Source organism: Canis lupus, chromosome 23 (assembly GCF_048164855.1).
Source record: "Canis lupus baileyi chromosome 23, mCanLup2.hap1, whole genome shotgun sequence".
NCBI classification, from domain to species: Eukaryota; Metazoa; Chordata; class Mammalia; order Carnivora; family Canidae; genus Canis; species Canis lupus.
Genome location: NC_132860.1, coordinates 17,139,132 through 17,153,807, shown reverse-complemented (window position 1 = coordinate 17,153,807; position 14,676 = coordinate 17,139,132). Strand labels below are relative to the sequence as shown.

At 35.7% G+C, this 14,676-nt stretch overlaps 1 protein-coding gene across 3 annotated transcripts in view; it reads right to left on the bottom strand.

Moving 5' to 3' along the window:
* Positions 1-14,676, bottom strand: part of RNF141 (ring finger protein 141) — a 41,948-nt gene that overhangs the window by 8,941 nt on the left and 18,331 nt on the right. For all 3 annotated transcript variants that reach the window (XM_072794099.1, XM_072794097.1, XM_072794098.1), the window contains 2 exons: positions 12,538-12,719; positions 4,969-5,076 (listed from right to left, as the gene is read on the bottom strand). In XM_072794099.1, coding sequence (XP_072650200.1) covers positions 4,969-5,076; positions 12,538-12,719 — 290 coding nt within the window. The remainder of the gene's footprint in view (positions 1-4,968; positions 5,077-12,537; positions 12,720-14,676) is intronic.

Genomic DNA, 14,676 nt, shown 5'->3' with positions numbered 1-14,676 from the left:
TCTGTTCTTTTTAAACAGAACACTGTATGGACAGGGCAGAATTCATTTAATTAGTCTCCGGGAGAGGACATTTGAGTTTTTCCCTATCTTCTGTAGCTAAAAACAAGGGAATGGAAGCATTCAAGGTTTAGAACAGAAGATGAACCTTACATGCAGAATAACTTTTCTGATAGAGAAAGAACTTATATATGAACACTTGAATGAGATTATGTTTTCCGAAGGGATTTTTTTTTGTCTTGACAAATATTATTTTGGAAATTTCAAAAATACCACATTTGAGCCAGAAACATGTGATGCAGGGAGAATGTTTTTCTCTTCATTTCTCAGTGAAAAGTGAGACCAAAGTAATTAAATTATATCAATTGTTCTTTGGCTTTTGTACAAAAATTTAGAAATCTGTTCCAAAAACTAAATGTGAAAGCTAGAGCTGGCATATATTATTCAGATTCATTTCTGGTTCCTCAGAGATATTTTATTAAGATAATTACATGTTCTCTTCTGTGCACAAAAGTCACGATTCTAAGAGTCAACTTCTGCTTCTGGCCAATAGAGACCAGATTTATCTTCCGACTTAATTAGAACACTGGAAAAATACATGAAACAAGGCTTTCAACACATCATCAGACAACACAAGGCAATCATCCCTGAGGATGGGATGCAAAGAAGGTGAGCCCTATAACTGCCAGCTTATTGCCTTGAGAGTTTTTAGGCTGCAGAGTAAACAGAAGTCCAGATGGAGCCTGGCAAACTCTCTGAGTTGAAGAGACACAGCTGAGACTCTCAGGAGGCCAAGGCAGCTAGAGTTCACAGGGCAGAGTACTGAAGTACTTAAGTGCAAAAAGCTGCATAAAGGGAGAATTCTGGAAACTACTGAAGGTCCCCCTAGAGTATATTCGGCAGTCATGATCAATATGTGCATGTGAGGAAGCTACCTGAGGCTCAGGAATCACCCAAAAGGATTTGAAGGAACAGTACCCAAAACTCATACAGGGCTTGGAGTATTGCCTGCTCACCAGACAGACTGGAAAGCTTCCTAACTCCCGCACTGAGCAGAGTACTCTGAAGGGTCCTGCCTCATTAGGGGGGCATAATTAGCTCTCAACTAAACACTGCTCTGGTCCTGCCTAACAAATCATAAAAGCAAGACCCAAAAGGATCAAACTGTTTCCAAGTAACTATATTCCAGAACAAAGCTCACAGATATTTATAGCAATACAAAAATATCCAGTACCCAAAAAGGTAAAAATCACAATGTCTGGCACTCAGTCAAGAACTACCAGGCATAAAAAGAAACACAAAAATACAACCCCAAATGAAGAGGAAAAAAATCAAAACCAATCAAAACCAAGTGAACACAGATGTTAGAACTAGCAGGCAAGAAGATTAACAGTTATCATATCTGTAGTCTATGTGCTAAAAACACTAGAAGACAGAACAAACATGAAATAGAGGCATGGAAGACATTTTAAAAACTCGAACTTCTTGATGTGAAAACTGTAATATCTGAAGCAAAAAATACACTGGATTGGACTAATGATAAGTTAGACACTGCAGAAAGAAAGACTGGTGAATTTGAAAAGAGTGTAATTTTAACTATCCAAAATGAAACACAGAGGAAATTATTTCAAAAAGGAAAATAACAGCAATGAACCATGGGACAGCTTGAAGTGATCTAATATATGTGTAATTTGAGTCCCAGAAGAAGGGAGAGTACAGAAAAAAATACTTAAGAAAATAATGGCTGAAAAATTTTCAAAATTGATGATACAATAAACCTACAAATCCAAGAAGCTCAATGAACCCTATGCATAAGGAACATGAAGATTATTGGAAGGCATATCATAATCAAACTGCTCAAAATTAATGATAAAGAAAAAATCCTTAAAAGCAGCCAGAAAGAAAAATGGTAACACTACCAGGGATTCCCTGGTGGCTCAGTTCGTTAAGCCTCTGACTCTTGGTTTCAGCTCAGGTCACGATCTTGGGGTCCTGGGATTGAGTCCTACATGGGCTCTGCACTCAGTGGGGAGTCTGCTTGTTTCTCTCCCTCTCCATCTGCCCCATGATTTTTCTCTCAAACAAATAAATCTTAAATTTAAAAAAAAACAACAACACATTACCTACAGGGCCAAAAAGATAAGTGTTGATAGCATATTTCTCATGGGAAATAAGGTAAGAAAAATGAGGGTGGAGCAACATCATTAAAGTACTGAGAGAAAAAATAGTATCAATCTAGAATTCTATATCCAGAAAAAATATTTTCAAAAAAGGATGTTCAGATATTCAAGAAAGTCCTATGGAATCTACAAAAAAGCTATCAGATCTAGTAAATGGGTTTAATAAGTTTGCAGAATGTAAGATTGATACATAAAAATCTATTGTATTTCTAGATACTAGCAACCACTGATCAGAAATTGAAATATACTATTTAAATTGTATAAAATTCAAAATAATTAGGGATAAATCTGTCAAAGATATGCCATACTGAAAACTACAAAAATTGATGAGAGAAATGCGAGAAAACCTAAATAAATGAAGAAATATTCTGTGTTTATAGACTGGAAAACCGAATATTCTTAAGAAAACTCTCTTCAAATCAATCTATTTATTTAATGCAATTCCAACCAAATTCCTTACAGCTTTTTTTGGTAGAAACTGACAGACTGACTCTAAAACTCATTTTGAAATGCAAAGAATTAGAATAACCAAAACAACTTTGATAAAGAACAAAGTTGGAGAGCCTACACTTCCTAATTTTAAGATTCAGATTCAGAAAGCTACATTAGGCAAGGTAGCATGGTATTGGTATGACATAAATAGATCAATGGAACAAAATAAGAGTCCAGAAACAGACCCACATATATTTCAGCAACTGATTTCCAGTAAAGGTTAAGGGGCAATTTAGTGAAGAAAAGATGGTCTTTTCAACAAAACGTGCTGGAGCAACTGGATAGCCATTGGCAAAAAAAGAATTTTGATTAATACCTCACACCATCTATAAAAAATTAACTCAAAATGGATCACAGACCTAAATGTAAAACCTAAAACTATAAAACTTCCCAAAGAATAGAAGAAAATCCTTGTGACGCTGGGTTAGACAGATTTCTTAGATATGACACTAAAATCACTATGCATAAATCATAAATCAGACTGATAAATTGGACCTCATCAAAATTAAAAACTCCTACTCTTTCAAAGAGATTCCTAAGAGAACGAAAAGACAAATCACAAAGTGAGAAAACATATTTGTCAGTCATATATCTGATAAAGGACATGTATTCATAATATAGAAAGAATTCTAAAACTTCACCTGATCTTAGCCAAAAGGCCAAGAAGCGATAGAAAGAATTCTAAAACTTAATATGAAAACAACTCAATAAGGAAATAAGATGTGAATGGCCACTTCACCAAAGAAGACATACAGATTTGGCATATGAAAAGATGCTCATCATCATCAGTCAGTAGGGAAATACAAACTAAAACTACAATAAGAATGAATACTACTACACATCTATTAGAATGGCTAATATTAAAAGGACTGACCATACTTACCAGAGAAGAGGTGGGTAGGGTGATGGGTGAAAGAGGTGAAGGGGACTAGGAGTACACTTATCTCGATGAACACTGAGTAGTATGTGAAACTATTAAATCTATATATTGCACATCCAAAGCTAACACTGATATTAACTACACTGGAATTAAAATTAAAAAAAAAAAAAAAAAAAAAAGAGCCTGACCCTACTAAGTATTGGCAAAGTTGTAGAACAACTAGAACTCTCATACGTTGCTGATGGGAGTGCAAAATGGCACAAGCACTTTGGAAAACAGCTGGCAGTTTCTTAAAAAGTTAAACATCCACCATATGATCTAGACATTCTTCTTCTAGGTATTTAACCAAGAAAAAACCAAAATATATGTTCATAGAAAGACCTGTCCACAAAAGTATATGGTAGCTTCATTTATAATGGCCAAAATTGGAAACAACACAATATCCATTACAGGTGAATAGATAAACTATGATATACAATGAATGCTACTCAGCAACAAAAAACCTGGAACTACTGTGGGGTGCCTGCATGGCTTAGTTGGTCGAACATCCAACTTTTGATTTTGGCTGGGGTCGTGATCTCAGGTTCGTGGGATCGGGATTCTCTCTCTACTCCTCCCTCTGCCCCTACCCCCTGCTCAAGCTCATTCTCTCTAAAAATAAATAAATAAAATCTTTAAAAAAGGGATTACTGATAACATGCTACAATATGGATAAAATAATTATGCTGAATGAAAAAAGAGCACATGCTATATGATTTCATTTATAAAAATTCTAGAAAATCCAAATTACTTTATAGTGATCGAAAGCAGGTTAGTTGTCTAGAGATTGGAAGGAAGGGTTGGGAAGGAGACTTTACAGTGGGGCACAAAGTAACTTTTGGGGTGATCAATTTGTTCATTATCTGGACTGTGATTTTTTTATGGGTGTATACATGTGTTAAATCATATCAAATTATACTTTAAATATATGTAGTTTATTGTATGTCAATTATAAAGCCACCTAAAGGCTTCACTCTTATTTTGTAAAATAATGAACTTGACTAGCTGATCTCTAAAGTTCCCTCCAGGTCCAGTAATCAGTATTCAAGGATTCATGTTATTCCTTTTCATCACATACAGAGGAAAAAATATAGAAATGAGGAAAATGAAGAAAAAGGGAAGTTTGTGATTCTAGACAAGTCACGCACAAATCTTATATCAAAAGTAAACTGTTAAAAACTAAGACACATTGCCACATTTTATACACTTTAAATACAAAAATATTTTTAACTGGAGGAGGAAGCATGTCATACATTTCAAAGTACTAAAGAACAAAATCTCTTATACTTAACCACAATATTTTTGTCTTTTTTGAAGTTTATTCATGTACACTTTCCCATTTGACCTTTGCCTATCCCATGAGGGTAGCAGATAACTTACCATTTATCAATGCATTTCTGACAAAAGCTGTGAGCACAAGGCAGGATGAGGTCAGCTCGACCATCCATACAGATACAACACTCCTCCTCATCAGTCAGCTGCTTCACCCTGCAATGTGAAAACTGAGCTGGAGCAATAATATTCTCTGTTGTTATCATGCTTTAAACTTTGTCTCCATTGCCTTAGAAAGCATTATCAAACATCTATGTACCTTCAATATAAAGCAAAACATGACTCATGCAAAATCAGACTAAATTAACAATTTTTTGGGATAACACATATATTTAGGGAAGAAGTATGAAGAGGTACAAATTTCATAAAGAAAAACTGGATAATACTGTGAAGATTAAAAAGAATATATAAACAAAAATTGGAAATACTTTCTCTTTCTGAAAGTAACAGCCCATTTTAATCATATCACATTTATATAAATAGATTCAACTGATAGATTTACTTGTCATGCAGGATACAAAGCTCTGTAAAATATGGACCTTGCCCTTGGATCTTACCATGCTGATGCTGATAATGGGCATATAAATGAAAGAATAACTTAGTCTTAATAATCAGGTGCTACAGTAAATACAAAAGGTAGGAAGTCTCTGTCCTTAAGGAACCCTTTTGGAAGAAAAGGATGTTGAGCCTTCTACTTCAGCCCCAGTGTAGGGTGCCCCTGAGTGAGTCGAGTGCCTTGTTTCCCTTCCTGGAATATCCTTGTGAGTTTGGTAAACTGTAACCTCAGTAACTCAGCTCAAAATATCTTCTCTGTGCTCTAAAAACCAACATTTGCCTCAATTAAAGGACTTAAATATTGAATTTTAATTGGCTGTTAATTGGTTGGTCTATCTACAAACTCTAAGTTCTTTGAATATAAGCAGTTTGTCTTAGGTTCTCAGTAAATGTTTCTTACAATGATGTTAATTTGCTTTTATCCTTCATGCTCTTCTACAATTTTCAGGTTTTCTTCATCAAGCATGTGTTACTTTCATAATTATGCAAGATTTAAATGTTTTGGTGTGCCTAGGTGGCTCAGTCGGTCAAGCGTCTGCCTTCAGCTCAGGTTATGATCCCAGGGTCCTGGGATTCAGCCTTGCATCAAGCTCCCTGCTCATCAGGGTGTCTGCTTCCCTCTCGCCCTCTGCTGCTCCCCTTGCTTGTTCTCTCATAAATAATAAATAAAAATCTTAAAAAAATTAAATATTTCAAAAGTATAGTCACTTAACTATAAACTTCTTAAAGGAAGGAGGTATCTCTAATATGTTTTTATTCCCTGCTGTGCTTATACAAGACATTGATATTCCACTTTAAAATTTGTCAATTTGAACAAAAAGAATATAAGCAAATGTCAAATATACAAGTAGTAAGTGCTAAGAAGGAACAAATGAGTATTTCAAATTTGTTGGAAAGATGAGATTGAAAAGTGACAGAACTTTGATAGCCAGAGGACATTCTAGGTGAATAAATAAAGTTGTGGAGGTAGGAAAAAAAAAATCCCAAAACCTCTGATGCATGTGTGTAACAAAGACGTGGCATGATGCTCCAGGGAGAAAACTGAGAGCAAATGTTGCTTAAATATAGGAGAGATGAAGTGATCCTTGAATGTCAAAATAATATGTTTAAACTTGTTCTGATAGGCAAACTAGAATCAGAGTTGATCAAAAGAAAAGTGAACCCCCACTGAAATAATACTTCAGGAAGATTAATTGGGAGTGCAGATAGGGACATTCTAGAGGGAGGAAAACCAATCAGATTCTTACTTCAGCAGCAATTCACCTGGGAGAAAATTAGGGCCTGGTAAAGGGCCATTGCAAAAGACAAATCAGGATGTTTTAAGAGATTAAACTGATGACAAAAGAATATAGCCACTGAATCAAAGTGGGGAAACTGAGAAAACCTAGATATACATGCATCTCATTTTCTTTTTTTTTTTTTTTTTTTTTTTGCATCTCATTTTCTAGATATACTCAGTTCAATGTTTAAGCATCTCTTAGGTGCTACATTCTGTACCAGACCCAGATAAACTGGAGTCTCTGCTTTTGAGGAGCTTACAATTTACACCTAAGGAAGGTGTCAGTAGAAGAGACTATAACTGAACCCATAAAGAGGGACAGACTTCTGAAGGTTAGAATTTAAAAGTGAGGAGCAGAGGGCTATGAAGAAGAGCATCACTTTGGACAGAAGTAAAAGAAAGAACAGGAAACACAGAAGCAGCCAGTAGAAACTGTACTATGTTTACTTGATTTTGTGCTAGTAGTACAGTAGCCAGAAGAAGGAAGGAGAAAAGGTCTTGCTCTATTTGTCCTTGTTAGACCACTTGTAGAATGGAGTATTCAGTTCTATGCCTCCTACACTGAAAGAGATAGTGATATAAAGGATTTTCCAGGAAAGCCTCCCAGATATAAAAGAGACTCATGTAACAAAAGCTAAAGGAACTGGAGATGCTCAACCTGCAGAACAGAGGATCAGTGATAATTTTATAATGTTTACAAATATTAGAAGGACTAGAAGAAAGAATAGATTTGTTTGGTGGGATTTCAGAGGCTACTGCCACTGAAATGAGTCGAATACAGTAATAATTTAAAAATAATGAAAGTGAGCTCTTACAGACATTATTACATGCCAGGCACTGTTGTAAGCATTTTACATATATTGACTCACTTAACTCTCAAAAATCCTATGAAACAGATACTATTGTCATCATCCTCAAAAAAAAAAAAAAAAAAAATGAGGGAACAGCAGAAAAAGAGTTTAATAACTTGTCCAAAGGCACACAGTTAGGAGTAGAGCCAGGATTTGAATACAGGCAATTTGGTTCTAGAGTCTGTGGCTATGCTGCCTCAAGAGTCAGATTTGGGCTGCTGTGAGGAATATAATGCAAAAGGAAAATTTTCATAGTGATTAGAGCCATTTGTGTATGAAAAGGCTTGCATCTCTGAGGCAGTGAGTCCCACATACCTCCAGGTGTATAAGACGGACTACCACTTGGCTAAATGTGGCAAGAGTCTTACTACTCAAAGGGTTATTGGTAGATTAGCAGCAGTGACACCATGTGGGAACTTGATGGACTCTCAAGCTCTTCCTCTGAATACAAAGTTTAAGAAGCATTGTCATACAGTGCTTAGCACACATAAAAGAGTAATAATGCAGAAGTTAGGGCATGGCTGTATTGCCAGCCTGGTTTGAATGTGAATCTCAGCTAGGCCAATTTCTAGCCATGTCATTTATTTGTCCAAACCTCAGTTTCTACAGCAATTCGGCAGTGTGTCAGGATACAAAATCAATGCCCAGAAATCAGTGGCATTTCTATATACTAACAATGAGACTGAAGAAAGAGAAATCAAGGAATCAATCCATTTACAATTGCACCCCAAAGCATAAGATACCTAGGAATAAACCTAACCAAAGAGGTAAAGGATCTGTACGCTAAAAACTACAGAACACTTCTGAAAGAAATTGAGGAAGACTCAAAGAGATGGAAAAATATTCCATGCTCATGGACTGGAAGAATTAATGTTGTGAAAATGTCAATGTTATCCAGGGCGATTTACACATTTAATGCAATCCCTATCAAAATACCATGGACTTTCTTCAGAGAGCTGGAACAAATCATCTTAAGATATGTGTGGAATCAGAAAAGACCCTGAATATCCAGGGGAATATTGAAAAAGTAAACCAGAGCTGGGGGCATCACAATGCCGGATTTCAAGTTGTACTACAAAGCTGTGGTCATCAAGACAGTGTGGTACTGGCACAAAAACAGACACATAGATCAATGGAACAGAATAGAGAACCGAGAAATGGGCCCTCAACTCTATGGTCAACTAATATTCGACAAAGCAGGAAAGACTATCCATTGGAAAAAAGGACAGTCTCTTCAATAAATGGTGCTGGGAAAATTGGACATCCACATGCAGAAGAATGAAACTAGACCATTCTCTTCCACCATACACAAAGATAAACTCAAAATGGATGAAAGATCTAAATGTGAGACAAGAATCCATCAAAATCCTAGAGGAGAACACAGGCAACACCCTTTTTGAACTTGGTCACAGCAACTTCTTGCAAGATAAATCCATGAAGGGAAGGGAAACAAAAGCAAAAATGAACTACTGGGATTTAAGATAAAAATCTTCTGCTTAGCAAAAGAAACAGTCTACAAAACTAAAAGACAACCTACAGAATGGGAGAAGATATTTGCAAATGACCTATCAGATAAAGGGCTAGTATCCAAGATCTATAAAGAACTTATTAATAAACTCAACAGCAAAGAAACAAAAACAATCCAATCATGAAATGGGCAAAAGACATAAACAGAAATTTCACCAAGAAGACATACACATGGCCAAAAAGCACATGAGAAAATGATCTGCATCACTTGCCACCAGGGAAATACAAATCAAAACCACAATGAGATGCCACCTCACACCAGTGAGAATGGGGAAAATTAACAAGACAGGAAACAACAAATGTTGGAGAGGATGCAGAGAAAGGGGAATCCTCTTGCACTGTTGGTGGGAATGTGAACTGGTACAGCCACTCTTGAAAACTGTGTGGAGGTTCCTCAAAGAGTTAAAAATAGACCTGCCCTACAACCCAGCAATTGCACTGCTGGGGATTTACCCCAAAGATACAGATGCAGTGAGACGCTGGAACACCTGCACCCTGATGTTTCTAGCAGCAATGTCCACAATAGCCAAACTGTGGAAGGAGCCTCGGTGTCCATCAAAAGATGAATGGATAAAGAAGATGTGGTCTATGTATACAATGGAATATTACTCAGCCATTAGAAATGACAAATACCCACCATTTGCTTCAACGTGGATAGAACTGGAGGGTATTATGCTGAGTGAAGTAAGTCAATCGGAGAAGGACAAACGTTATATGGTCTTATTCATTCGGAGAATATAAAAAATAGTGAAAGGGATTATAGGGGAAAGGAGAGAAAATGAGTGGGAAATATCAGAGAGGGTGACAGAACATGAGAAACTCCTAACTCTGAGAAACGAACAAGGGGTAGTGGAAGGGGAGGGGGGCAGGGGGATGGGGTGACTAGGTGATGGGCACTGAGGGGGGCACTTGGCGGGATGAGGGCTGGGTGTTATGCTATATGTTGGCAAATTAAACTCCAATAAAAAATATACAAAAAATTTATATAAGAATTCAAAAGGAAGAGAATTATAGCAGCTGAATAAATAATGGAGGTGAATGCAGCTGTCCATGGAAATGTAATAATACATAGTGGGAAGTAGGATAAATGGGAGAATGCATCTTTTCTTTTCAGAGTACAGTTGCTACTTTGTAGCCAATGGGGAAGCTCTGTCCACTGTTGAATTCTGAATTTTTAAAAGAAACAGAAAATTTGGATTTTTGTTTATTATCTTATTTTAGATATTGAAAACTAAAAAGACAGTAATAATAGCAACAAAGCAATATTTGGACCTATAGAATGAATAGAGCCCATTATCATTTCCCAGCAATGTCTGGCAGGCTATCTTTTCTACTTCTGCAGCATTGGGTTCTAGAATGTTATTAGACCAATTTTGAATCAACCTGGAAAATGCGAGCATGGTATACAAGAGCTTGACTATACATTGTATAGTCCATGTTTATACTGTGAATTGCAGATCTTTGAGAGTGATGGGTGCTCCAGGCCAAGATGAAGAGGTCCTTGGCATATGTAGTGATTAGGTGAAAGTGACTGCTATGCTTCCAAGAGTGCTCATGTGATTCTTGCTCATACAGATGTTGTCATCTGCAACTGTGAACCTTTGGAAAGCTACGTCTCTTCATGTTGGGGAATCTGGCTATTTTTTTCTCCTGGATACCTCTGATGTTTTATCTTATATAATTCAGATAAGTAAATCATGTTTTATTTACCTCCACTTTTCTGTATGAGGTATTTCTGTGATTCTTAACTATTATTGGCATTTGTTAAAGAGTGGTTGTGTTGGATTCAATAAAATATACCTATGGATTTCAAAATAAAAAATAAACCTCAGTTTCTCTGAAATAGGCCAGTAATTGTATCCCAATGGGGTTGTGAGGATTTAGTGAGTTTATACATGTAAAGGACTCATCAAAATGCCTAATACACTACAAGTACTTGATAAATGTAAACCACTAATAAAAATATGTATGTCTATATGACTGAACCAAATAAATATCTTAAATATCTCTTATGTCTATAAGACTGAACCAAATAAATATCTCTTAAAATCTCCTTCGACTTGAAAAATCTCTTTTTCTATGAACTAGAGTATCAGGGTATAACTAAAAACCAAAAATCATACAAAGGCAAGAAGTAGTCCTGACCTACCAATCAGGCATTGACTTTCCAGGGATAATACCCTTACTTCTTTCACTGAGATGACTACAACAAGAAAAAAGTATTACTTTCATTTCATTTGCTGCCACAGAGTTTAAATATCCTGGTAAATCCTATTCTCAGCTTTCAAGATACTTAAGTAGAACAGAACAACAACCAAAAAAACCACCATTCTGAAGAGAGGAAGAAAAGCAGAAAATCAGACACCTTTCTGTATGTTTACAAAATACAGAAAAGAAAAGCCTAAACACTGCCTATCATGTTCTAAAATTCACTCAGTATTTCAGTACCACTTGTACAGCCAAACCTAGAAAACCAAATAATCTTATAAAGAGAAACAGAAAATGATAAATGGAGATAAAATTTTACTACAATATAGTATTGGAAACCAGTTGGTTAAGAATGGACCAGAAAATGCGACTGTAAATCAAGTGATAAAAGAGAAATTCTTACTAAGCATATTCTTAATTTTAAGGTAAAAGACACTATCAATACAGATTTTTGCTGTCCACTCAGTATGACAATAAGACAGGATGTCAACATGTCTGGACCCACGTAAGACTTTTTCCAATGAGGCATTTACAAATTTAAATTATGGTCACAGTTGTCAAATGGCAACAGGTGGAAGCTTTCACATGCCAAGAGTATTACAGAGAAGGAAAAGAAAGTTTAGATAGAACAATAATATATTAGGCCTGAGTAAACAAGCACCATCAAAGAAAATCCTGGCTGACTTCATTTCCTTCTGTTAATTCAGTACATGCAGTATGTGCACCAACTCCTTGTTCATTCCTGAATGGACTGCCAAGTCCTAGAGCCAATATTTACAATTTTTAATGCTCTAATTAGTCAGATACTTTAAAGGAAAACTGGAATGATTTTGCCAGATTCTTGGACCTAATTCTCTGAAGGGCTTTAATTGTCTAATAACATAAATACCTGTTATAAGAGAGATATTAATATCTTTTGTCATTAAAAGCAAGCATGGAGAATGGAGAGTGCACTCATGGAAACTGGGTTGGTAGAAATACTACCTGGTGTAAACCACTTTAATTTTTCTTTAATTTAGCACTCTAACAGAGCCCTGAGGCCCAGAATAATCAAAAACCTGATGTGGGATACAGTATTAATTGAGATAAAAAGCAATGTGATTTAAGATATCACAAAGAATGCTAGGAAAAGTATACTGAAATTTCAGTAGTTTGTATACTGGAAAAGAAGAGAAACAGTACTTAAGCATTATGTACCTTCCCATCCAAAGACTAGCCTGACAAGATGTTACAGATGATGAGTTTTCATCAGGATCTTCAGAGGTGGAGCTCTGGGCCAATACTCCTGATGCTTGACTTGTGATGTCTTTATAAAGCTGAATAAATTGGTACAAATTCATGATCCGTGATGCTTCCACAATGCCAGTGCTTTTATTAATCTAAAAATACAAAGAAAATGAAAAAAGAAAAGTTCATAATTTCTCTGGCCATTTTTTCAAAGTTTTAATTTAAATTCCAGTTAGTTAACATGCAGGGTACTATTAGTTTCAGGTGTAGAATTTAGTGATTCAACACTTTCTGTACAACACCCGGTGTCTTCCTTACTCCCTATCACCTATATCACCCATCCCCCTCCTCTGAACAATTTTTCCCAAAAAGGGGGAACAAATATTTAGTCAAACATCTGAGGAAATCAAAGTTTTCAAGGTTTGCAAATTACCTAACAAGAGGGAAAGAGTTTGAGCAAATGAATAATAAATGTCATGTCTCCTATATTTATGGAATTCAAAATACTTGCAGACATTTATCTCATTTGATACTCAAAATAAACCTGTAGGGTTGATTAGGCATCACCCTGTTCAGAGTTGATGGGGACAGACAACTTTCCCAGACCTAAAAAAATGAATTTTAGAGATCAGTATTGACAATTCTTTTTAATTTCTTAAAGAATTCAACTAAAAGATTTATTTGAATTCAATACCTGCATGCCATTCTACTACAACTGAAACAACTGATTCCTTTCTCGAATATCTTAAGTTCTACCTTATAACAAAACTTCCAAACTAAAGCAAGAAAATTACATTAAAAAAATCCTAGCAAAAAGTGGTTAAATTCTTTCCAGAATGCTATTTTGAGTTTTGGCAAAAAACTTTTTTTTTTTCTTTTTAAAATATGAAGTGGAACTAGTGGCCTACAGATTGTTAACTCTCCCCCCCTGGAGCTTATATTCTTAATGTGAGGAGATATTTGGGGCAAGCGTGAGGTAATAGGTAAGGAGAAATACTGCTTTAATAAGACTCAGGGAGTCATAGAGTGGGACATATATTTTCTTTTGAAGTGATCGAAATTGAGAGGGCACTGTTCTTGGAAGAACCTGAAGTAATCAGTGACAGATTAGTGAGGTGAAAGACTTTATTTTAGCACAGGGGATGGTATGGAATACTCTGGGAACAGAAGCAATGAAATCTATGAAATACATATCAGAGTTAGCAAAGTCAGAAAATATTTACAAAGAAATGAATGCAGGAAGAAATATAGAGGGCCTTAAAATTGTGCATGAAGTAGGTAGGGTTTTGAAATGTGTTGATGGCAATGGGGATATGGGAAGGTGAAGTAGATAGATACATATTAAAAAAATTACTATATCAACATTTCAATATTTGGGATGAAAATAATAGTTGTAACTGAAGTTTATTAACTGTTTATTATTTGAGAAGGCAGTGAGAAAAAAAATTGAGAATCAACTATGAATGAGATTCTATACTGTGAAAATGGCAGACCTATCTCTAAAACTGATTATATTTGGGGGAGGTAAAATCTATATGGAGATCCAAATGTTAGATTCTTTGTAATAAATGATTATATATGAGATAGAGGACAAATATATAGAATTAAAGGTGATAGGAATTTACAGAGGCTTGTATAACAGATTTTCAGAGCTGAGGAAACTAGGCCAGTCTTCTTTTATAACTGCACACTTCAGAAGAAATAAGGGAATAAGTCCTATAAACTTGGTGTTTAATAGCAAGGTTTATCCAACTAAACTACTGTAATCAAGCATTCATGCAACAAATATTTACTGAGTACCCATTATGTGGATATTATGCATATAACTATCTGCTATGTGTACTACTCTAGGCACTGGTGACCTAGTGTGTATAAAACAAAATCCTTGCCCTCATGGAGGCTACTCTATAGGTAGGAGAGACAAAATACAGATTAGATGAAATGGAAATAAGTGTTACGGAGAAGGTTAAACAAAGAAGAGGACATACTGAAGGGTTGTAGAGAAGGCCTCACAGGGAAGGTAATATTTAAGTACTGGAAAAGGAGCAGAAATGAGTCATTTGGCTATCTGGGGGAGATCATTCCAGGTTGGAAGAAAAGTAAGGGCAA